At 41.7% G+C, this 25,488-nt stretch overlaps 1 protein-coding gene across 5 annotated transcripts in view; it reads right to left on the bottom strand.

The window, feature by feature from the left end:
* Nucleotides 1-25,488, bottom strand: part of EYS (eyes shut homolog) — a 567,790-nt gene that overhangs the window by 176,866 nt on the left and 365,436 nt on the right. For all 5 annotated transcript variants that reach the window (XM_081905892.1, XM_081905891.1, XM_081905893.1 and 2 more), the window contains 2 exons: nucleotides 22,732-22,882; nucleotides 7,297-7,409 (listed from right to left, as the gene is read on the bottom strand). In XM_081905892.1, the coding sequence (XP_081762018.1) occupies nucleotides 7,297-7,409; nucleotides 22,732-22,882 (264 nt within the window). The remainder of the gene's footprint in view (nucleotides 1-7,296; nucleotides 7,410-22,731; nucleotides 22,883-25,488) is intronic.

The following is a 25,488-nucleotide window of genomic DNA, read 5'->3' as shown; positions in this document are numbered from 1 at the left end:
ATCTCAGGCATTAGAAAGTGAACAAGGGACAATCACAGGAATAGAACAGAGCTTAGCAAAATGTTCAAAGAAGGATGCTCAAGGGCTGTTGCATATATTTTATTTTTCTTGCACAGAAAACTTTCCTGTATATGTAATGGCATGTAGCCTCTGCAACTGTGCTGGTCCAGGGGGGGAGGTTACCGTGGGGCGAGGTCCAGGACCTGAGTCGAGGGTCGGCAGACAGCCCTCCACGGGCGAAGCGGGGTCCACAGCGAGGAGCCGGGCAAGGACAGGAACTCTGGGGGAACCGGACTGGGTGCTGGCCGAAACAGCTCTTCAACGTCGTTGCTCCTGCAACCTGGGAACGGGTTGACTGGCCTTTATCTTCTCTGAGGCAAGGGGCGGTCCTGGCCCCCAGGAGACCCGCCTCTCCTGGCCTTAAGGCGAGCACTCCTCCTGGGAGAAACCAGTTCCCTTCGCCTCTCTGCCCTGAGCCTCTGCAGTTCAGGAGAGGCTGAAGGGTTACTGGGCCCAGGGGGAGACTCACCTGTAGGCGAGTCCTCAACCACCTCTGGAGCCAGAGTGGATTCACCTGGTGCCTGCTCCTGAGGATCCGGCACAGGTGCAGGCGCTTCAGAATCAAGGCCCTGCCCCAGTTCAGCCAGCCCTGGAGGCGGGGACTCCTGTGCAGGCTGGGATTCCTCCGGTTCAGCCTCTGAATCGGATTCCCAGGCCATCACAGCAACACAGCACCACTTAATTTGCAGACAAATAGCTAAACGTTTTAAGAAGTTATTTAATTTAAATCCCTGAGTTAAGGCTGGATGAGCTTTGGTGTGATCAGCAACTGGTGACCCCACTAGGATCAAATTCAGTCCAGTTATAACCAGGGTGTAACACTAGCCTCCTAGTGGACAGCTGAGAGCCAGGCGAGTGAGTTGTGTGGAAGGAGCGGTGGCTGAAGCAATGTGATTTATTTATTTATTTATTTAGAAGATTTAGAAATTGCTTGATCAAGCTGTGTACAAATCTGAACTCATATTTGCAGAAGCAGGGGGCAGGTCTCCAAATCATCCTCTAAGTGGCCCTCCTTTAAAACTATTCATTGACCTAGCATATACCACCCTTAACAGAAGTATTTCTAGCTGTACCTTGAAAATGTCAACATTTCCATTACTCCCTCAGATGGTCTCATTGTTGAAAAACTAGGATAATTATGAGAGGATTGCCACCCACTGAAGCCCCTCAAAAAATGCAAATGAGGGGAAATAATTTGGTATGTGGTACAAACTGCACCAATGCTTGCTGGTATGCATTTCAATAAACAGCTGAAGCAGGTGCAACTGTAAATTTTAATGTATCTGTCTAGCATTAGCTTGCGATGGGAATCAATTATTCAGTAATGATGTTGATAGCGTTGAAGAGGGTGTCTAATTTGTTGTATGGAAATAAATGGTCATCTGACCAATGCTTGCTGCTAAAAAGAAAAACCTAGGAGAAGACTGGCAATAGGATATCAAATTGCAATGAAGATAATAAGCATTCTAAGCATAGGAACACATTATGGAGCTTCATCAACTGGCAAGAAAGGACACAGCAGTTAAAAGAAAACCCAATACAGTCAGCGGCGGAGCTTCATGCTCCGGCACTGGGGGGCGGAGAGCAGGTGGGGGCAGGGCTGGAATGTGTCCTGGGGGTGTGGCACGCTGCCAGCAAGGGCGTGGCACCCAGCACGGGTGGGGGAGGGCAGCCAAGATGGCACCCTACCAGGATCGTGCTGCCAGGGGCGGTGCGCTACCCCTGCACTCCTCTTCCTCTGCCAGAGAATACAGTATGCAGAGATATATGCAATATTCACAAGGGTAACCAATTCACAAATTGTTATTTTGCATCCATGTTGCGGATGTGATTTTGCATCCCAGTATAACTGCATTGTCCTCTTATTTTAAGATGCAGGAAATCACAAATAAACCAACAACATAATTAGCTTCCCAATTGTTGGGAGACTAGCCCCAGATCTGAAGGGTGGATAATTTCACATAGGTTTCCATTAAAAAGTGCAGATCTGGCTGAACTGCACGTCATCTGAAAGGCCAAACTGGTTATCGTACTTGTGCCCCCCTTTGAAAGTGTCAGCATCATTCAGAAGAACAAACCACACTATTTCACCTCTTCCCAATTTGTATAGCTAGTTTAATTTTGTACAATTTAGCTTAATATTGCAATATCTTACTGCTCTTCCTCAGATCCGTCAGAACATGTTGTTTTGTGCTGAACTCTTGTCCACAAGTGGGAATATTATTTTTTTACTTTATGAGGCACAAAACCACATATATACACAGAAACCCTACGTAAAAATATGTGGAACTATGTACCAAGAACTGGGGATTTTGATCCTAAAGGAAACAGAAGTATTGTATTAGTCAATAATGACCTAGCCACCCTCTTTCATAGTGTGGCTATGGTGGTTGCCTCTGGGCAAAGTAGGAATTTCTGGCCGGCAAGCTATTTGGCTGGGCACACTGGTCTTTTTGCTACTCTGCACCACGTGGGGCGAGATGGTAGTCTGTTAAATAGACTGGTTTAAATGGTTACTTGGGCAGGTAGGTGCAGGAAGGGAAACAGTTAGGTCAGCTTGGTGACCCCCTTAGGCACTTTTGAGGGTGATGGGTGGCTCCCAAGGCTTGCAGCTCAGGGTTACAAGGCCCAGGGTCAGGATACAGGACACCTTTGAGGCCAACTTGCCTCATCCGCTCACAGTTTTGGGTCCCAAGGAAAGCCTCCCTTATCAGCTCCAGGGTGAGGCTGTGATTGGGAGAAGAAGAAATTGTCTTCCTTTATCCCAGCAAGGTCTGGCTGCCCTTATAGCTGCAGGCATTTCCCCTGAAATTTAGTTATAGCATGTGCTGTCTCTTGAGCAGAACTGTTTTAAAGAAGGAAAGCAAACAGTCTTCAAAAGGTTAATGAACTCCCATATCGAGTTTGTTTTCAAAAGCTCACTAAATTCTGCACACGCCTTAGCTTTCCTTTTGGTATTTTGAAATCCAAACAGATCTAGTTATAGAAATGGCAGAACATCTTTGAGTAAATTCCAAACTGCTTAAATATTCATAAGTTTAAAATATACTCACAAACCTGTGCCTTAAAAAGGGGGTGTTCGTGAAAGTGGAGTTGCTTTCATTCACATTAAAAGAATGATTAGATAGCTGGAGCTCATCACAGTGTTGGGGAAACTTGTTAGAGGAATCACAGGCAGAAGATAAGGTCGGTGTGATTGTGGGATAAGTTTGCACAGAGTTTTGTAGGAATAGTGTGGAATGTTTTTTTAAAAAATAACTCCTTCTTTTAATAATAATAAAAAAAACCATTGCACACTATTCCCTCCCCACATACTAAAATGTTTTTACGAGCTAACACAGATTTGGTATTGCATTCTGAAATACCGCTGTAGAAAGCTTTTGTTCTATATAGGCCATTGATCACAAGTAAAGAAAGAAAGAACAAATGCAGTAAAGCTTCAGTTCTCTCAATTCACATGTTACAAGCAGCGGCAACAGAGTAGAGGCACAAGAGAATCAATGCTTCTTTTGTAGTGTGCAAAGCAGCAAAGAGGAACTTGAGTATCTCCATCGTGGACAGATGCCTAGGCTGTCAGTGTGGAGGGACTGACCTCTCTGTGGGCCTACCTTGGCCACAACATCTGAATTGTTTGGCAGGATATAAGAATTTGTCAGCTGCAAAAACCCAAGTGCTTGTTAGAAACTGTAAATGAAATATTCTTTGTTTTCATGTCTTCCTGGGGAGTCCTATGGATGTGCCATCATCCTGGACAGCTCTCAAAATAAGAGTTGACACGGGGCTAAGTTAGTTACACATGAGTCCTACGGAAATGGATGAAAAAGATGACTAACTTGCTTGGTAGTGGCCAGATGAGAAGTGGCACAAAACTGGAAGTGGGTGGACAACTCCTCTCTTTTCTTTTGTTTTTTGTTTAAAGGTACACTAGGGTTTGGCTGTTGGTGCTTGGCTGTTGGTGCTTTGATGATAAACCAGCCCAAGAATGCAAGAAGCCTATGGGGTAACTCCCGACAGATAAATTTATCAAAATGTGGCATCCATTTATCTGCTGTGCCACTGAGGGAGGAGTGGAAAGATACACACCCCAATCACAATTTGTCTTTTTGGAGGGACATCTTCTTGCCAACTTCCCTGCCAGGGTAAAATTCAATGGGATGCTGTATTACAATAATGTATTCATCCCTTTGCATGCTTATGGGGACGGTGTTGTTGTTTATTCATGTTATTGTTCTCTATTTCTTTAAAATCTTTTATTAAAAAAAGAGTTTACATACCTAGTCATCTGTAGGCAATGTTTAAGCAGATGTGTGAAATGGTTATTCAAGTGATTGTACCCCGCCAGAATGCCCATTAGGGAGCAGTTGTTTGAAAGTAGCCCCAAATGTCCATCTATCTATCCATACATGGGGAAGTCTTCTCCTTGCTATGTGAGGATGTGGAAAGATTCTTATGAGCAACCCCTCATGTCCATACTGAAGTGGTGCTATTCACATGAAAAACTACTCTATAGCCACCCTGGGCATTTGAATCAGCTCCCAAACACAAATATACATGCCTATATGATTCAGTGGACCCATTTCAATAGGTCAACTTTTGAGTACAGCTTAGCTGAATGCCACACAAAGTGTTGAGAAAATCTTCACTAGTTAAATTATTTAATGCTAATACAGTGGTTAAAAAACACACACACAGAGAGAAACACTATTACAAAAACGGAACCACACTTCTTCTTTTTTTTTTTTTTGTAAAAACAAACTAACTATTATAGACTTCCAGAGGCTTCCAGAATGTAAATTACATGTCTCTATTCCATTAAATCTGAAAATGTCATTTTAATTTTTTGTTTATCTATCTATTGCAGGCTAAAAGTCATACACGACTGCAAAAGCCAACAACCACATCCAGCTTCCATTCCATCTCAACCAAGAATTAACACCATAATACAAGATGCTTGCTTGCATAGGTTTAAACCTACAAAAGACAGTTAATGTTGAATCAGGCAGACCCAATTTCACTGGTGATAAAGTTGGCACCATAAAAGGAGAGGATATTAGAATTGAGGAGTATAAAAGGCCTCGCCTGCTGAATGCTGAGCAACATTCCTCTTGGTATTTTTCTTTTTCTTTAAATAAATAAATTGCTGACACTTCTGAAACAGTTTTAGAATTTCCATTAAACTATCCAAGGTCTCAAAAGAGTTGAGCTGGGGGGAGGGGTTGCCACCTAGTACATTCGAGGCAATATGACAGTACTTGATGAAATGTCTTTCTTAAAAATAAAATAATGACCATACAATAGAAAATGTATTGCAATGCAATACAAGAAGAAGACTGCGTTGTAAGACAAGGTTCAGAGAACACAATGTATCTATACCACACACACGCACATATTATGAATAATAAAATGACTGCAAAGATAATGACATTAATTTTTGCCTTCATATCATACGCACATAAAAGTTACTTGAGAGTTGAATGGCATTGCACTGGGAGAGAAATTTAGCAAGTTTACTTCTACATTATGTTCTATTTATTTTTGTTTACTGTTAGACACCAAACTTTACAAGAAGCAAAGGCCCGTATGTACATTTCTGGATTTGCAGAAACCAGGAGAATGTCAAAACCTCCATCAGGCCACAGATGCATGGCTGGTGAGCAACGCTTAGCTTTGGTAGTACAGAAGTTGTTCAGGCCTAAGATATATGACAAGTGGACTGGGTGAGAATTGCAACCAGTTCACATATCATACTTGACAATGTTCAAATGAACTATGAATATTTTGAAAGTATGTCAGACTTTGAATGCCTTTCATGTGTTTCATCTTATTATAGAGACGTTGACGTTGCTACTTTAGATCTTTGATGCTGCCCAGCTTTATCAAATTCAGATACCAAAGCTTGCTCAATGTCTGTGTAGACCCACTAATTTATTTTCAGAGTGGCAGTCCACTTCTGGCAAAGCAACAGCAGCTGGTTAGGTGGACTGGCAAGGGTGGGAAAAACATTGGAATGATGGTGTGTGTGGAATGATGGTGTGCATCTGCATATACTACCACTGCTAACCTGCTTCATTCCTCACCTTCGCAACCACCCTGTCCTGCCCCATCACTGGGCTGTCCTGCAATGGGATTGTGGGTGAGCCGGGTGCCAATGTACAATCTACAGGTATTGGGATGGCAATTTCATAAGAAAAACTCCAAGGTCTGTGCTGTTGCTTGTGCAGAGCCACACTTAAGGAGTGAGCAAAGTTTGCTTTTTTATTTTCATAATTGCTTACAAAATACTATGTAATCCGCTATTTCATGCCCTCATTGAAGTGAGTGCAAACTGTGTGAAAGTCCATGAGTGTTCATGGGATTGTGATGGCTTGGACCATATTATTTTTGAAACAATCATTACAAAAAACTTCTTTTGTAATGACAAATCCTGCTACATTAAGCCCCACTTTATGCAAGCAATCTCCTTTCCTGATACACATTTATCATAGGTCTGTAGTAAAACTTATGTAAACCAAAACACACAATGAAATTCTCAAAAGCAAGTTATGAAATCTTAAAAAACAGCATCAAAATTACAAAGGAGAATGAGTTGCAAAATGGGCTGGGCTGAATAATTTGAAGGAAACAAGTGAAGTGATATGACATAATGAATTACACACTGGGTGTTATAAGTTTACCTTTTGCATGAGAGATAATAAATAGGTTTGGATAGCAAACATGGTCCAGCTAATTTTCATCCACAAAGCCGTGTTAGAAGGAAGCTTTCATGAAAGGACCTTCTTTACTGCTCCACTTCCAAATGAATACCCTACTAAATAGCTAGCAACAGAAATACTCCCCCCACCCTAATAATATTTTTTAATGTTTGGTGGCCTCCTTTACATACAACACCAGTTTTCCTGCCTTTCACACACATTGATGGAAATTCTAATACAGTGAGGAGAAACCTATTATATATACCTCTTTCCCCCCACCTTGATTTATATCTTCCATTCTGTTGTTCACTAACCCCAGAATATGTAAGCTGCCAGGCTTAATTGGACTATTCTGCACCCCCCCACCCTTTGCTACCACATATAGAAGAGGAGAAAAGGTATATCAAGAGAAATGCACGCATACTTCCCCCCCCCCACTACATGTATTTTAGACCAGTCTGAAAATGAGAAACTGTATCTCAAGCTACAACAGTCTTAGAGAATCAGTTGCTCTTGATTGGAAAAGATACAGAATGTGATTTACCTGCAACTGTCAATATTGTTTTTGTTCACAGCATTAGCAAAGGTGAAGGGTCCCAAGTTATTGATTTCTGTAACTTCTATACAGCCGGTAAAATTGTAGGTGGGTTCAGTCATCTAAAAAAGAAAGTGGAAAAATCAAGAGTTGGGCATCTCTCAGTGTTGGAATGCAAGGCAGACTCAGTTCTGAAACCACACACTTCCCTGCGGTGTGGAGTTTGGCCTGATTCATGCTATAACCTGAACTGGAATCAGAATATACAGCTATTTATTTACTTAAAATCATGTTAATGACCCAAAGAAAGATGGTTTCCAATATGACAAATTAGTGCTGAACATGTTTTCTCTGTACAAATGCAGAATCAAGATTATTAGGGACCATCATAACCAGTTCTGTTTCCTTTGTCTTCTCCTCACAAACACAGAAAGTTGGTCTGTTGGTAATCATGAACCCGTTTCAACCTGAGACTTCTGTATGGTTTATTTAGCAACGTTAACAACCATATAGTGTCAACTTCAGTATTCCACAACATTCCCAGACTTCAATCTTTTGAGAACTAGAATAACTGGTCCCAATATAAGCAAGGGCCACTTATGTAATAAAAATGGTGCTCCATGCATAGTTTCCCCTTCTTAGTATGATCTAGGTTTGCAAGCAAATATTCTGATGGCGATGTGGGGATGGTAGGAACACCACTCAGCACTCAAAATATTCCTGAACCACACACAAGGCACCAGTCCCCCCCCCTTTAGTAAATTTATAAACTATTGCTCAATAAAAGATCTCCAAGCAGTCCAATTATGTATAAAACATGACTAAAATATGCAGACCAGACAAAAGCAAATGTGCATCAAACCATAATTAAAACCAATAATATTTTAAACAAATCCAATGTCTGGATCGGTGTACTGAAAGAGAAAATAAATGAAATAAAACAAAATAGTGAAGGTGCCTGCTTAATGTCAATAGGCAGGGAGATGTAGAGTGCAGGTGCTGCCACACTCTTCCCAAATGTAGAAGAAAAAATGTGTGGCATGTTCTGCAGATTGAAGTGAATGAGCAGGCAAGGAATGGGTAAGGCAATCCCTTTAGTAAACTGATCCCAGGATGGTTGGTGATATCAGCTTATGGGAACACCACTAACCCTGGGAGGTGATCGGCACCAGCAAAGCACAGGCACTGTCTTTTTGGTAGAGATATTTGTGCATAACAGCATCTATGCAACCTACGAATGTGAGTGACAGTCTCTGGACCAGGGTCAAAAATTATTCTTAAATTTTAACACAGAGAGACAGGCTTCACCTTATATTGTAATCCGATCAGAGGTGTAATGTTGACATGGACCTTGCGAGAAATTATTCATTGATTCCTGACGCAAATAAAGCTTGATTTATCACTCCCTGTGATATAACCGGGTTTCTTCGAGAAGTTCTGCCTTAACCTTCTGTGTGGCTTTATGAATTTTTTTGACTGTCCTTGTTTCAACATCACACAAGTGCTAATATTTCAGATCAAATCCTTGTTTTTGTTAGCCTAAGAAGGAAAACAATAGCTGCTGATAAAACAGTCAAAGGTCAAAAGCTGCATCATTACAGCCTTTATATCAGCTGCTGTCTTCATCGGAGCTCTTTTCAGCATTGCTAATGTCAAGTTAGTGTGGGCAAAACCATCACCATAGCAACCTGAAATCTATATTGCACACTGACGTGCAAATTAACAATGCAGTTTGGGAATATAAAAAAGGGGGGAGGGGGAGGAAAAGTAATCTTCATTCTCTTGAAAATTGTATTTTTAGTGAATATTTTATGTTATATCATGACTGCCAGAAGACAGAAATCCGCCAACTGAGTCCCTGGTCACTTCCTCTGGATTTGTGATCAGTCTATTTCAGACATAATGTTCTCCCTCTCAGATAAAAATAAAATAATTATGAGCCTTGCCTTCTTGCCCTGAGCACCACTGTCTCATAAGCATCCCTGTCAAACAGCACCCACCCACATGGTGAGCGCTAGGCCAAATGAACTGCAGAACAAACACGTATTTCAGAAGATGTTTATGAATAAGGCCAGCTAATATGAGGTGGGGGGGGGGATAGAGTGGATGCTTTTTGACCTCCTGGGGGAAAGATAGCTACGGAAGTGCCACAGGAGTGTTATACAGCCCACAGAAACATAGAATTGGAAGGGACAATGAGGATCATATAAACCATCCCCTTGCAATGCAGGAATATGCAGCTATCCCATGTGGGAATTGAACCTGCAACCTTGGTGTTATCAGACCACACTCTAACTAACTGAGATAAGGGCTTCATCAGTGCTTTTATGGACGGTTGTTAGTGGTGTACATGGACATACAGAAGTACTTATTCCATTGAAAGCTTTCAGAATCAGTGTTAATAATTTATCCTCCAAGATGCTCTCTCTCTCCCCCCCCCCCATAGAAAGGTGGCCAGATGAGTCACATTTCATTCCAAAATGCATACACATACAATACATATGATTAGTCATTGTCAACTATGTTTTCATTCTCAAGTTATTTAAAGTTTTGTTTCAAGTTTTGTCAGCTAGCACATGAACGTATGAATGAATGCCACCAGAATACATTGCCTTTGAGGTGACAGGAAACCCCCTCTTAACTGGTATCCATACCAGTAGCACAACTTCTTTTAACCCAGCCAAACCTAAAGGACAATGTAATTTCCCCCCTTATTCGCAGTACTGACTCTGCTCTAACTTTGGAGTGCATAAAATGGCAGGGGCCACTATCAGCACCCTTGCACCATATTCTAACTTCTCAACAGCCGGTTCCTAAAAGTCACATCTTAAGATTTTTATCTTATGTTTAAAAGAAGGCGAAGCAAAGCACTCTAGCTTTGTTTTTTCCTTGATTTAGAAAACCATCTTATCCAGTGGCAGTGCAAGGGAAAGCATGCTTGAGCATGTTACTCAAGTATATATTGCTCGACACTAGGACAAAAAAATGCACTCACCATCCTTTTTCACCAGAAATAAAAAGGAAAACGGACCCCCTATTAAATGGATCTCACTTTTGAGTAGGCATGCATAGGATTGGGTGCATATGTTTCAAGAGGGTAGTGATTAATCTATGAACACTTCTCTCTTGCTGCGAGCCTGATACTTGTGAGGGACATCTTCTCCTGTCTCCAGTCATCAAGACATAGCCCTGTCTGAAGCACACTGCAGTATTTTAATCATGGGCCAAGGCATGAATAACCAATGGCAGTCTACATCCAAAGCAAATAATGATGTGCAGCTCTTACCAGACAGCACAAACGAAGTGTGTGCACACCTTGATACAGTCACAACTTGGTATTTCACACACAGCAACGTATCTGAAAAGTTCCCAAGGCTGTGTATGTGAACGACTGACTTATTAATGTCATGCTGTGAGAACATTCATGCTAAAGGCTTTGGAAGTGTGGAATAAATCCTCCCTTTTAAAACTGCACTTTAGGGCAACACTCAAGATCATGTAAAGCCGATTTGTGCACATTTATCACAGCCTTATTCACATAATTAGGGTAGATAAAGCATGTGAAAGTGTAACCAAGTGCCTTGTGATGCAGTTTTGAGAAGGTACCTGTGTTAAGTGATGGCTTCAGCTACATAAGAAGGTGTCAATTATTCCAATTTAATTTATTCTACAGAGATGCTGAAAAGGTACATTTTCAAACAAAAAATAATAATATCTGGAGCAGTCTTTAGAGGACAATGCTAATCAGCATGTTGCTACAATTCCTTAAAAATACTAACACATTAATGGTTGTCCTCTTTCAAATGTGTTTTTAGGTCTCTTCCTCCTTAACCCACTACTCACTCAGTATCTGGTTTCTGTTGACCAGCCCACTTTAAGTTTTGCTGATGTTCCTACATCCTGCTTTTTCTCATTCCTTGGGCAGATGGGTTGTAGGCCTCAAAACGGATCACATGTAATGTCTTTTCCTTTGGAAACTGTGCTAATGTTTTTGTGCTAAATCTGGGCTTCCCTCAGGTTTTCTCTCATTCCAAAGCCTGGTTGCGAGCCAGGTACTTCTTTTTCCCAAAATTTAAGTACAGCCACTCAGAGTCTCTAGGGCAACCTAGTCAGATGGGCATGGTAGAATTATGATGATGATGATGATGATTATTATTATTATTGCATGAACCAAAACTAGAAAATCTTTGCAACATGTATTTGCAGTAGCTTATGAGCCTTTCCTACCTATAGTCTAATAAACTGCCACATCCTGGCTGACGTGGAGGAGAGACAGGGAATGTTCAGGTGTTTGAGGACACAATAAGTTTTTAGCCCAGCTTTTGTGAGGGTGGGCAAGTTGTTGGTTTGGCTGAGAGGAAAAACTCACACAATGACAGACTGGGAGCTGGGAAGAGGGTCCGAGATATGGGGAAACCCAACAACTAATGGACAACCTTTTACATTTGTTCCTGGGAATAATACAGTTGTACAGAATCCGTTCCAGAGGTCCGTTTGACTTCTAAAACGTTCAAAAACCAATCTGTGGCTTTTGATTGGCTGCAGGAAGCTCTTGCAGCCAATCAGAAGTCATGGAAGCCCTGTCAGATGTTTGGGTTCCAAAAGAACGTTCGTAAATCGGAACAATCACTTCCGGGTTTGCGGCGTTCAGGAGCCAAAACATTGGAGTTCCAGAGCATTTGGGATCCAAGATATGAATGTACTGTAATCACTAACTCTGCCCATTATGACAAAAACATGATACTATGCTAGTATCAGAGGCAGATATGTTGTCACAGTTATGGCTCATCCACACTGCACTTGTCCCACGCCTAGAAAGTATAGGTCCATAATTGGAATAGATTGCAAATATCAGATAGGCTTAGGATTTAATTATGCAATGTGATGAATTATTATGTTTAATGCCAAATTTGAAAGAAAGAAAGAAATATGCTAAGTGATTAAGTTAATTTTATAAGAATATTGGTTTTGGAAAACTGTTAACATGATATACATTGAAATTCAGCCAGGGGGATACGAGGAAGTCACTTAACAATGTTATTAAGATTGGTTCAAATAAGGCTGAGATATTTGTTTGTCTAATTATTATTTTTTTGAAAATTAATTAAAAAAAAATAGAAAAAAAGAAAGAAAGTATAAGTCCAACCCACCACTTTCCCCTGGGAAAACCCACTCTTTACTACTGAATCAGAGCAAACGTCAATCTGCGGAAAACCCAACTGATGTTTGCTCCAATTCAGTGGTAAAAAGTAGGTTTTCCCAGCGGAAAGTGGTGGATTGACCCATTATTTAGGACTGGTCTGTCAGTAGCTTTAACTTGTAAAAATAAAATATGCTCCAGAGGTTGTTCAGAACAACGCAGAAAGTCACACCAGAAGTGGGTTGCAGGGACTGTTGGCAAAAATTGCTTCCTTCCCTACTCTATCAATGGAAACCTCAACTGGATCAAAGAACCCAACTAAAACAACTCAATAATCTGCATCTATATAACATTTACACTTTTCACTTCCAGGATCACACACAAAATCAAGTATTAAATCATTAACTGTCAGTGGCGTAGCGTGGGTTGTCAGCACCCGGGGCAAGGCAAGTAATTTGCAACCCCTTACCCGTGGATTTGCGCCCCCTAACCCTAACCCCCAGATGTTGCACCCGGTGCGGCCAGCCCCCCCTGCACCCCCCATGCTACGCCACTGTTAACTGTGATGTAATAAAATATATGAATGCAACAATTTATTTTACCATAATTGATTTTAAAATATACTACTGTCTGCCATCCCATAATCTTACTTGTTTACGTATTTCTTTAAGACCTGAGCTAACTACCAAACCTTCTTTATCCAGTCTTTACAGCCAAAAGTCAAAGGTTGTTGCTGTTAATAGATTAAATTCCATTGGGTAATGGGCCTGGATAAAAAGGTTTTAATGGAATTCTTTTTCAGTCAAAGGGTAGCCAATGTGCTGCCCTCCAGTTGCAGACTGCAACTCCCATCAGCATAAACTAACGATCAGTGATCATGGGAGCTGTACTTCCCACCATCTGAAGGGCAAGATTGGCTAACCCTGCATGGGGATTGGTTTTGCTGTGAATCTGTACAATCCACCCTTCCCAAAACAATGCGTAAACCAAAAGACACCAATCTTTGAAATGTACCCTTCTCTGAAGTTAGTGATGCAGTTCACTGACCCCCCCAAGAAATAAAATACATAGATTAGAAGGAAGTGCAGATTAAAACGCACATATTAGTGAACATCACATACAAAAATGCATTATATCAGGGAAATTTCTTTGCAAAGATATGTGTAGAGGGAGGAAGAAATGCACATGAAAAGTGATGTGGAAATGTGGCTTCCTGAAGACTGAAAAAAATGAAAAGGGGTAGTTGGGGCTGGCAAATAAATGCTCAAAAATCACTCTCTTTGCTTTGAACTCAGATCCTCCAGGTCAAAATCCAGCACTATTTCTGCTACAGCACAGCACAGCGCACTGCCTCTTCTCATTATGTGAATGCCCTAATGAAAGTATTGTTTCCCTTGTACTCCTTTATAAATTCTGCATTTTTTTCCAAAAAAATGGCTGTCATGTAAAAAATAATGACTATAATGCCCCCCTTTAGAAATGATTCTCAGCTCCATATTACTCTAGAAAAGAAGAGTTACAGATCGCCTCAGGTACCTAGCCCAAACACCCAATTGCCCCTGCATTTGTAAAGTATGAAGCAATTAAAACCCTGTTGCGTAAAATACTGCAATGAAACTCTTACCGCAAAGATTACATTTGGACAGTGGCAATCAGAATGATTTCTGGTCAGCAGGGGGACTCGGCAGGTTTTTTTTGCCTCAAGCCTGGGGTTTGAAAGCAGCAGCAGCAGCTTGACTTCTTCCTTATTTAAACCTGTTAAGAATTGTTTCCAGAAACACTCGCTAGATGTCTCTACACAAGTCAAATGCAGTCACTGACAGAGAGTGCCCAGTGCTGGGATTCCTGTCAACCAGAAGCAGGTGACAGGCACAGCTCACACTGGGGAAAGTCTAGCTTGCAGCCAGTGACTCCATTCTGGGTTTCAAGCACCATTTTCATTTAGGTAAAAGTTCTTATTCGTTCTGACAGCTCTTGGCCAGGATTTTCCATGCAGGGTGCTGGACACTTGTTTTCCAAATCCAGAGATCATTTTGCCATAGAATCAGAGATTTTTTGCAGCCGATCCTTATCCTGCTTTGCAGCAAACGCAACAAATATGGCATTTGCCACCATCTGTTTATATATACTTGCTTTTATATAAGCACAATCCTACTACTACCATCCATGACAAGTCAATGGCTGGGAGTATGAGTAAGATTCCTTCCCATTGGTCTCTGCTGGCAGGGAGAAGCATTACTGGTGGGGGTAGCTCTGTTTCACCTGAGGACTGGAGCTATGCCCAGGCAGGTAGTAAGCTACCACCTGCTCTTCAATACAGAAATGCCCCAAACAGGGTGTTTCAGAGGAAAGGTGGCAGCAGGACACTGTAACTTTTGAGCCAAAGTCCCTTGGATCCAAAGAGATGGCTGTTTTGGGGAGGAGGGGAAGGCTCTGGTATGCCAGCTTGGAGTTGGCAAAGGAAAGAAAGAAAGAAAGAGAGAGAGAGAGAGAGAGAGAGAGAGAGAGAGAGAGAGAGAGAGAGAGAAACAAAGAATGAGAACAGATTTCCATACTTTCCATGGCTGGCACAAGCTGGCAGGTTTTTGTGTACAGCAGTCTCATTGCCACTTCAGTCCTTTCAGGGCCCAATATAAGATTGCTCCATTAACCAACTAATTCTGTAGGCCATTGTTGGGGAACCTGTGGCCTTCCAGATGTTGTACTACAGCTCCCATTATCCCTAACCATTGGCTAAGCTGGATAGAATCCACAAACATCTGGAGGGCCACAGGTTTCACATCCCTTCTGTAGGCTATTCTACTCATAGGCTTTGATCCTAACCCTACCTACTTGAGAGTAAGCCCCACTGTGCATAGGGTTTCTGAGCAGGTATGTATAGGATTTCATTGCTTAAAAAAAAAAAAGATTGACATACGTTAGTTTCTCTTTTTCTAACACTGAATCACGGATCTTGATGGGATTTGTTCATTCCCCCATCCCATGAATAATCACCTCTTTCTTAGATGTCCAATTAGCTAACAGTTGTGTGCCATTTTACTGCAGTGCCTTTCGCCAGCTCTTTAGGAAGGAAGAACCCTGGAAATATTTTGATTCATTACAACATTTATTGCATTCATTATGTGCTTGTCCCGCAGCTGCTTGCATCAAACAAAGTCATCTCCCACACAGCAAACTGTAGGAATACAGCTAACAAATATCACCTGAAAGAGTTTTGTTTGCGCCAGCATGGATACCAAAATTGGCTGGTGGGGGCCGCGGCACTTGCGGGGGGTGGGCTGAGGGAGAAGGTAGGTTGAATCACTATTAATTTCCTGTGCCTGTATTGATTGTGAAATAAAAATCCAAAATGAATCTCTGCTGCAGCAGGTAATTCTGGTTTGTCCATTGATGTTCTGCAGTGGTCATCTTCAATGCCCTATGGACTGTCCCCTGGGAGTTCTGTTTAGGGCACAACCTCCAATGTAAAGCAGCTACCCAGGGCTGATTAAAAGGGCAGTTGTTGGGAAAATAGAAAGAACTGCATTCCTCATTATGACCATTATAAACAAATAACATTTAAACACTTTTAAAAAATTCTTTGTGTCCATAAATAGCATGAACATTTACTTTAAAGTCATTTGTCCATTTGATTTTTAAATGGTCTAATTCTGCATGATCTCTGGTGACTGACAGCAGCTAACTAGGGTTTCAGGTAATGAGTGCTTCTTACCTAAGAGACTGGTAGATTGAAGTTGGAAACTTTTTGTGTGCTCTGCCACTGAACAATTGCCCTCAGTTTCTAAGTGTGTATCTCGCACTACTGTCAAGCTCTGAAGAAATGAGCAGCAGAAGTTGGCCATGGGCAGCACTGGTTGTCTAGAGGCAGCCACAATCCCCTTCCAACCAATTCCCACAGTAATTTTGCACAATGAGTTACATACTAAAAAAACAAACAAAGCTGTAGTGACATTTCTGGCTCCCAGCTGAAAGTGACCATATGTGGGTCAGAAACATTATGAAGAATTGTGCATACAGCCATGTTCAACCAAGGAGATGCTACAGTGTTGGTGACTTGGTGACTTATGGACCGAACCAGCATGTGATTGTTTCTGCAATATACATCGTGAAATTGGCATCGTATCATGCAGGTTTTAACCCTGAGAGGGCAACCTAGAACACCCTCAACCCCCCCCCCCTATGACTGTACACTGCAGGGCAGCCTTAGCTGGCCTGGCACCTTCCAGACTCCTAGAACCACAGAAGTATAGAGCTGGAAGGCACACCAGGGGTTATTTAGTTTAGTATCCCACAATGCAATCCACAATCCTGGATGTTCTGGTCATGGTTACTTCCTCAATATACAGGTCAGGGACTTTCAGGGGAACTCTGGGGCTGCTGGGAATTACAGTCCAAAACATTTGGAGGGCTTCAGGTGAATCACGCTTTTGGTAGGAGGAAATAGGCAGTAGAGGATAAGCTGCTCACCATTATTGATCTTATCGAGAAATCCCTGAAAAGACCCCAGAGTTCCCTGGAGCAGAGTTTGAAAACCTCTCTCCTACCCAACCGAGGAAGCCACCAAAATAACCAGCAATAAAATGGCTGGAAATAGCCTCAATCTCTCTTCATTGTCACAAAAGGCAAAACAAAACCACACACAGAAACAAAAATGTCTACATTCATACATCCATACCGATTAATTAAATGAAGGAGAATTTGAGTGAGTTCAGGGCTATGCCCATTTCTGTCCAGCTTCATTTCTTCCAACCACTCTCACTTTGATTGCTTAATCCAAAGTGATTTCCAGAAATGAAAGACACAAGTTATGGAATAATTTTCGATTGACTACTCTGCCTACATTTTAAAAAGCTGTCTGAAGTGCAGCGAAGAGTTGATGACTGCCAAAGATCCTTCCAAATGATTTCTCTTCCATTACTTAATTTCAGCATTCTAAGAAGCCATCTGATATCTTACTGGTCTAGTTTACTTTGATGTAAGCGTATTTCTTTGAAATGAGTCTGGACCTCTTCAATGTACATGCAAATTGCAGCAGTTCTGGCTATGTCCTAAGCACAGATACTTCAACTGACTGAATGCCACTGAAATCAGTGGGACTGATTTCCACATAATGGGAATCTGGAGCTGCTCAGCAAAACTAGAAGGCTCCTGTCTCAGTTTTTTCAGGTGCTGGGGGAAGACTGAAAAGGAAACTGATTGAAATATGGCAGAAGGTTGGCAATCGTTTGGGGTGTGTGGCAACATTTGCAATCAGGAGAAAGATGGTAACTTCAAGACCTGTTTTTGGGTTCTACAACTTTAAGCCAGACTTGGACTGGACAGCTTTTCAAATAGAGGACTGTCCTCTGTAAAGTGTGCCACATGACATCCTTACTGCTACTATCACAACTTAAAAGCATTACCTGGCATGGAACCAGCGGTCTCTGGCTTTGTGGGTCATTTTAGATGATGGTTCCAAGATGTGGTCTTGGGCTGTCAATAATTTGGAAGCTATCTTTGTGATCTGCTCAAGCTATGCAGGAAACAGCTTTCTAATGCCCCTTAGCTCAGAGGAACTGTGAAGCTGGAAGGCTCCCCCCTCCTAGTAATCACAACTTCTGTTGTGCTCAGGTTCTGATGGTGGGCTTCTCATGGGCATGCGGTTGGCCTTTGTGGTGGGCCTTTGACCTGATCCAACCAGCTCTTCTTACCTCTGGTATCTTAAGCAATTTTTATTACTTTTGCCTGGCAACACATCCTCAAACTATTTAACAACCTTTGACTCCACCCCCTTTAAATGTTTGTACATGAACACACATTCAATATTCTGTGGGTGCAAATGAACAGACACAAAGAGAAATGTTCTTTTGAATACCAGCTTAAAGCATGCAATGTCTTATTTCTGAATTCTGAAATTCCAGTGCAGCACCTTCAAGCTAACTAAAGTACCATTAATTGTTTAATTAGGTTTCATTCTGGTGCAGAGAATGTAAAATAGCTGCACCTGAAGGAAGATTAAAGGTTGTTGTCAAATACTCACACTAACAGTTGATTGCATTAATAGCGTTATTTGTGCTGCTGTAATTGCTGCAGTAATTTATATGTCTAGGCTTCTTATTATTACAGCACTGAAGATGTTAACTGTCGTTATTTCATACCCTTCCACTCCTCGGCACAATTAAACTTTGTAATGAAACCAAACACGTAACCTTTCATAAGAAAAGAAAACTCAGGTGCTGCAGTAGTAATTTTCTGTTGAAAGTGAGGGGGTAAGATGAAATGAGAAACATGTGATGCTAAAGGTAGCGTGGGTGTTTGCCTTCTAGTCAAGCTAGAAATTATTGCTCTTGCACAACTCATTTCATCACCAAGCTATATTAAAACATCTTCAGGTATTTTCAACATCACTGTGAGGTGGGTGGGGGGTAGTGTTTCTTCTCCCCATTTTACAGACCAGGAAACTAAGCTGCAGAGAATTTACATTTTTTACCAACAGAGAAGCTTAGTGTAATAATGAAAGGTGCAGCAAATATATGGCATTCTGATACAGTATTAAGCAAAAGCCCATGTCTCTTATCCTCTATGGCTCCATTTCCACAGGATTAGAACCGCTCACCCTGTTGCCTCTCCCCATATTATTTGTTGCTAGACACATTTGCGCATATTTCTTTCTATCTCAACTCCATGCTCTACCTTTAACAAGAATGAGGATTCACAACCCTAAGGTGGAAAAGGTGGCAAGCACATTGCTCTGCCAGCCTGGAGAGGGCACAGTCATCGTGCCTATAGCATGCCCAATGACATAACATGAATAAATTTTAATAAGTCTCCCCCACAAAAAGAAACACAACAAACCAGATCTCTGGCATCATAACTTGTGGTCAATTTTTTTGAGACCACCATAACTGCAGGCCACCACAAGCTTAAGTCAGCTTCTGCAGAACAGAAGTAACATTCCCATGCATTAAATGAAACTCACATGTCTCAAATGGAACAACAACAACAACAACAACAACAACAACAACAACAACAACAACAACAACAAATGAGGTTCTGTCTCAAGGAGCAGCCTTAGCCCTCTTGCCCTTGTTATTGCTTTAGATACTCTGGGTGTCAGGCAAAGCAAATATTGTGCATCTACAATAATGCAGTTTAGGAGACTTTGTAGGTGCCCTTGACCACAATGTTGTCCACCTCTCTGTTTCCTTGGATGTCAGCATGATTAGATTTCTTTAGAATTGTAATGACTCCAATGGCTAATTTATTTTCCATTCCAATAAACAAATGCATTTGCTATGTCAAACTCTCATAAAACTCAAGTGGAAAGGAAAAAAGCTTGCTTTAGAGAGCATTGCTCATAAAACCAGGACGCTAGACTTGCATGCATTCTATGCAATCACTGTCTCTATCTTCTGGAGATCCAACATGCTATGATTTCAACATCTCATGATAAACCTTTCAGCCATTTTAACAGCCAAGAGGGATGTGTAAGTGAAAAATCTCAGTTGAGCAGGGGAGGGTTAGGACTTAGAGTCGTCAAGCTATGTGGCCTGAGTATGTTCCACACAGCTACTATTCCTTGTCCTGCATTCCTACAGCTCACCACTACTTTCCTGCATTGCATGAAACCACTTTTGCTGTTCAACACTAACTATAAATCATAGCCATTGAAAATATTTATGCCGACACCGACACCCATTGTGACTGCTGAAAGAACAGTGCTGAGGAAACACTGCTAATGTGGGTTACTTGCTCTGTCCACATTGGACAGCAAGATATCTCTCAGATATTTTTCAAATCTAGATATTGAGAAGCAGAAAAGCCTATTCAGGCAGTCTTCTTTGTGTGACTGATGCACTCATGGCCTGTATCCAGTCATCATGTCTCCATCAGCCCTGTCCTCCCACAGTCCACATTTGAGGGTGCACGTCTGTAGAGCAGAGTCTGCTGTATCCATGTAGGCCCCTCTCCCAATATGCAGAAGCAGGGTGTTTGTTTTTTTCCAGCCAGAACTCACCAGAGCTCATTTCTGGCACCTCTCAGGTGGGCGCCATTGTCATTCTAAGATAACAAGGGAGGCATTCACAGTGAGTTTTGGCACCTCTTTTTCTAGAAAAATAGAACACTGTATGGTTAGGGTTCGACATCATGGGCCAACTTGTAGCGCAGACAGTTTACAGAGACATGGGGGTAGGGCTAGACCCAGCCTCTCACTCTTACAATTCTTATTTTCATATGTGGGATGGCTTGAGTAGGATTCAGTTTTTTTCTATAAACTGGATACAGGGTGAGAATACTGTGAGGGCATCAGAAATAGGATTCTGGCTACCAAGACTGCACTGTTAACCTGTTATAGTTCTATGCAGCATTGTAATTGCACTAATGAAGAACTCTACTGTCACAAAATATCAAATTGCTAAGGATTTTTGTTTTCTTGAGGAGGTGTCTTGTTGTTTTAATTGGCTAACACATATGTTTTGTCAAAGATTATTCCCTGTGTTTTTTTGCTGGCACACATCAATGCAGTTCAGTGTGATGTACTGTGTAAGGAGCAGCAAAGTTAAACTGGTGCAAACAATATCAAATTCGCCCCTTTACTCAGAACAGTCCATGCCACCAACGCAGCATTCCATGAAGATTCATTTTCCAAAACAAATATATCCCTCTCAGGGCTTCGATATACATCTAGAGGCACCAAAAGCAACAAACATATTTAGAAAGTGGTACAGAAGAAATCTCCCCAAAGGACTGACAGGGTTATATGTGACCTGGTTTTGGCATGCTATACTATGGATCTTATGAACTTCATTTGGCTCCTGTCCTGCAAGGGATCATTGAGCAAATTAAGCCATTTATTTATATATTTAAAACATCAGAGCCGTTTTTAACAATCATACATAAAACCATACAATAAAAATAAAATAAAATCAGAACTCAACTAACTATTGCAGAAGGATATTTTCTTAACTGCCAGCATAAATCTTGGCAGCATAGAACAATTTTCAACAGGTGATTGAAGGTTGAAAAGGAAGGCACCTGCTGAATCTCTGATGGCAGCGCATTGCACAGGACTGGACTGCTGACACTGAAGAGCTTGGATTTTTTTGTTACTGTCAAAGGAGCCTCATCAATTTGAAAAGTTTCCTTGCAGATTTGCATTTGTAGTTGAATCAGGGACAGTGGGCACACAAATGACGTGAGTTAGACTTGGGTGAAGGCTTTGGAAACAAGTTGCTGTTGCATCTAATGTAATGTTTGGCTTGCCAGTACTGCAGCTGCCTCTACTATGCCAAATTAAACCCATTAAGAGTTCATCAGTAACCCCTTTGGCAGGATAGGAAGGTATACCTTTGGCTACACATACGCAGATCATCCTTGAGGATAAATAATTATATGTAGGTGGCCTCTTTCATTTTGCCTCAGCAGACTGGCATGCCAGCTTCCTGTACATGGCTCTGTCCTTGAGGGCCTTGGTGGAGATGTGAGGGAGAAGTGGGAATACATTCCGAAAGCCAGCAAGTTGTGCATGAGATGTTTGGCTTACATCAGAGCGGTGGGGAATGCAAATGAGTTGCTGAACAGATGGAGAGGCATTCACATACAACTTTAGCAAAACCAAAACCATAATATTCAATAGGTAGGTCTGTTCAGGTGTGTTTTTAAAAAAATCAAAATTAATATAAATCAAAACTATTATCTTCCCTGATATGATTCAATAATAAGAGGGGCAAACAATTCCCTTTTTTTCTGAAATGAATTCCTAACAAGTGAGGCCTGTGTAGAATGCTCTCATTTAGACCACATTCACACCATACATGTAGAAACACCATGATACCACTTTAAGCAATCATGACTTCCCCCCAAAGAATTCTGGGAGCTGTAGTTTGTTAAGGGTGCTAAGCATTGTTAGGAGACCCTAGTCCCATGGTTCCCAATGTGGGGCACGTGCCCCACAGGAGGGCAATTTGATTTTTAAGGGAGGCAATTTTGAAGCTTGTTTAGACCAATTAATGGTCTTTTAGGCTTCTTCCACATGAATACGAGTTCACTTTTTGAATAATAATAATTATATGTCTTGGGGCGGGGAGGGGGGTATCAGGATTTTAAGGATGCTTAGGTCGGGCATGGCCAAAGAAAGGTTGGGAACCACTGCCCTAGTCCCACTCTCAGAGCTACAATTTGCAGAGTAACTTAACGGTCTAATTCTCCTTTTCACAGGGAACTCTAGGTGAGTGCTGTGCTGAAGTGCTGAAACTCACCCCTAGACGAATTGAGCTAGGAAGACCAGAGACTGTGTTGAAACAGCAAGATGTATAATGTTGTACCTGCTTTGTTGCATAAGGATGTGGTAAACCACCAACAAATATTGGTCCTGTTGCATCCCAAATGAAAGTCGACCAATGGTTGCTGGACATGCTTGCTTTTGTAGCTACTCCCAGGATAGTCACTTCAGCCTCGCACATTGCCAAGTCTTGCCTGCATAAATATAGAAAGAGGGAAAGTTTTGCAGATGAGCCATGCATTGCATAAACGCTTCTCAGGCAAACAAACTGGAGTGCTGCCAAGTCAAGGAGGAATGAAAATGAGGCAAGCAGCTCATCTTATATTGAACCCCATAAACATAAACTATTTGATGATCAGGCTGTAAGCTGGCATGTCTTTGGGGTGCAATTGTAATTACAATGAAATCACTGTGTGAAAAGAGAAGTGCAGAATAGCTCCTTAACGGTTGCAAGGGGGAACGACTCAAAGTCATTCTTTAAACAAATATTTCTAAATAAAATGCTTATGTAGCTGTTCCTTGGTAAATGTGTCTAAATGAAATATTAATATACCATTGGAATGTATATTTTCATATTGGAGATTAAGGGTCTCTGTTAGGGGGTGAGCTGCAGTTCAGTTGTGGAGCATCTGTGAGGGCTTATGCACATTTGTGTTTGCCCTGTGGTTTCTCTGCATGGGTCTGATAGGTTTTTCTTTCACCCTACCACTTTCTCTGGGGAAATCCATGGTTTACCACTGAATCAACCGGGTTTTCTGCAGATTGACGTTTGTTCTGATTCAGCGGTAAACCATGAGTTTCCCTGGGGAAAGCGGTGGGGCAAAAGGAATACCTCTCAGATCCGTGATTAGAAATCATGGAACAAACAGAAGAAATTGTGGGGCAAGCGGGAATTTGGATGAGGCCACAGAAGAAGAAGAAGCAGCCACCCAGTGAAGAAGTCTGGCCTTTGTGAGATTAACATCTAGCCACTTCAACCGTCAGTTCTACTGCATGCTGAGAACAAAGGCGGGTGCAGTGGGGAACTTCTGTAGTGAGTATTGCAGTATTGTCTATTTCATATTGCAAGCTGCCTCAAGAACGTTGGTCAGTAGTCAGGGTATGAATATTCCTAAATAAATAAATAAATAAATAAATATAAAAACTGACTTTCATTGGGAGGAGGAATGGAATAGAGTGACTGTAAATAGAAAATGAAGAGACACGCAGAACAATGGCATAGCGTGGCGGGGTGTGGGGTAGTTGCCCCGGGTCCAAAATTGTTAGGGGTGCAAAATTTCAACACCCGCTGCTGCCTCAAAACAGCTGCACACTTCCGTCACTGTGATCTGTGGACAACGGCTTCTCCATGTGAACCAGGAAGTGACCTCTCCAGACAATGGAACAACTCTTATTTTCTTATCTCTGCAGCTGCAATCTCCTGGGTGATGCGGATGCAGTCAGGCCATTGAATGTTCATGCATACTCCATCCATTTCCCTCTTTCTCACCCACCCATTCGTGTGGCCCCGGGCACTGGCAACCCACACTAGACATAGAATAATATAATATGAATATGTTGTATGCTGCCCTGACATCTTTTTGATGATGGGTGGTACAACAAATCTCATGGATATTTTCCATCCGTTCTGGAAACCATTTTCTTAACTTAACATTTAACTTTAATATACAGTTGTTAAGTATGTATATCTGAGAACAGTGTGTGTGATGCTCCAGCTTAAAGCTAAGGGGCAAACATACAAACACTCTTCACTGAAAATGCTTGGCACAAGGCAAATGATGTGATTTTTATTCTTTCCTTTTATAATACAACTCTAATTCATGTTCCTTGAGCCAGCTCGCATGAAATGTTCTCCCTTAATCAAAGGAAGCACAGTGAGGACCCATGAAAATCAAGCAACAGCCTCTCTGTTTGGTGTTTCATTATAGTTATCCTTTTTCCTGCACAGCAAGAAAGCAGAGGGCTGCTTAAGAGCAAGGTCAAATCACTAAAGCTTGATCAGTTGGATGATTAAAAAAGATTCAGACTCTTACACTTTGGCAGCAACAGGATGTCTAAGTAAAAGCAGTAACCAAAATGAAGTAAAATAAAATTATTGAGGGGAAACAAGGCCCTGCCATGTAACCAAGGCTGTTGTGAGCAAATAAGATGTGAATTCAGTCACCTTTGGACAGCAAAGTTTCCACTTGGTCCATACCACACATTGAAAGCCATCTCATACTGCTGAGAATCCTGGGAAGTGTAGCTTGTTAAAGGTGTTGCTCTTTGAGCTTAGCACCCTTAACACACTACACTTCCTAGGATCCTCCACGACTGTTAAAGTGGTATGAGTGCTTTAAATACATAGTGTGGATGTAACCCTAGCTGGTTGCCCACGTCAACCCATGGGAGGATTTTAAATTCCATTGTGTCGCCTCCTGTCCACAATCCTCACCCTCATTGAAGCGCAACTGATTTCCTCTTAAATAGCCAGGGCTGGCTCAAGACAATATGGCACCTCAGTTTGGCAAATGAAGCGGCTTTGCCCTTCCTTCCTGCCTACCTGCCCACTTATCTTTGTCTTCCCCACCTGGCTGCTTTCCACTGCTGACAAAGCATGTTCTCCCTCACCCAGAGGAAGGGGTCCTTTCTCAGAGTGAGAAAAGTCACCTACAGAAAGCCTGTGTTGCCACCATTTTGTCATGATGGTGCAAATTACTTCTTTTTTAAAAAAAGAGAGAGAGAAAACTTTAGACTATTATAGTTTAAAGTGTTGTTTGAAAAAGTGTTTTATCAGCAGCACAGGCCTCACCCACAATAC

This window comes from Podarcis melisellensis (genome assembly GCF_964234715.1).
Source record: "Podarcis melisellensis genome assembly, chromosome: 3".
NCBI lineage: Eukaryota > Metazoa > Chordata > Lepidosauria > Squamata > Lacertidae > Podarcis > Podarcis melisellensis.
Note: the sequence above shows the minus strand (reverse complement) of the source record. Positions and strands in the feature narration are given on the sequence as shown.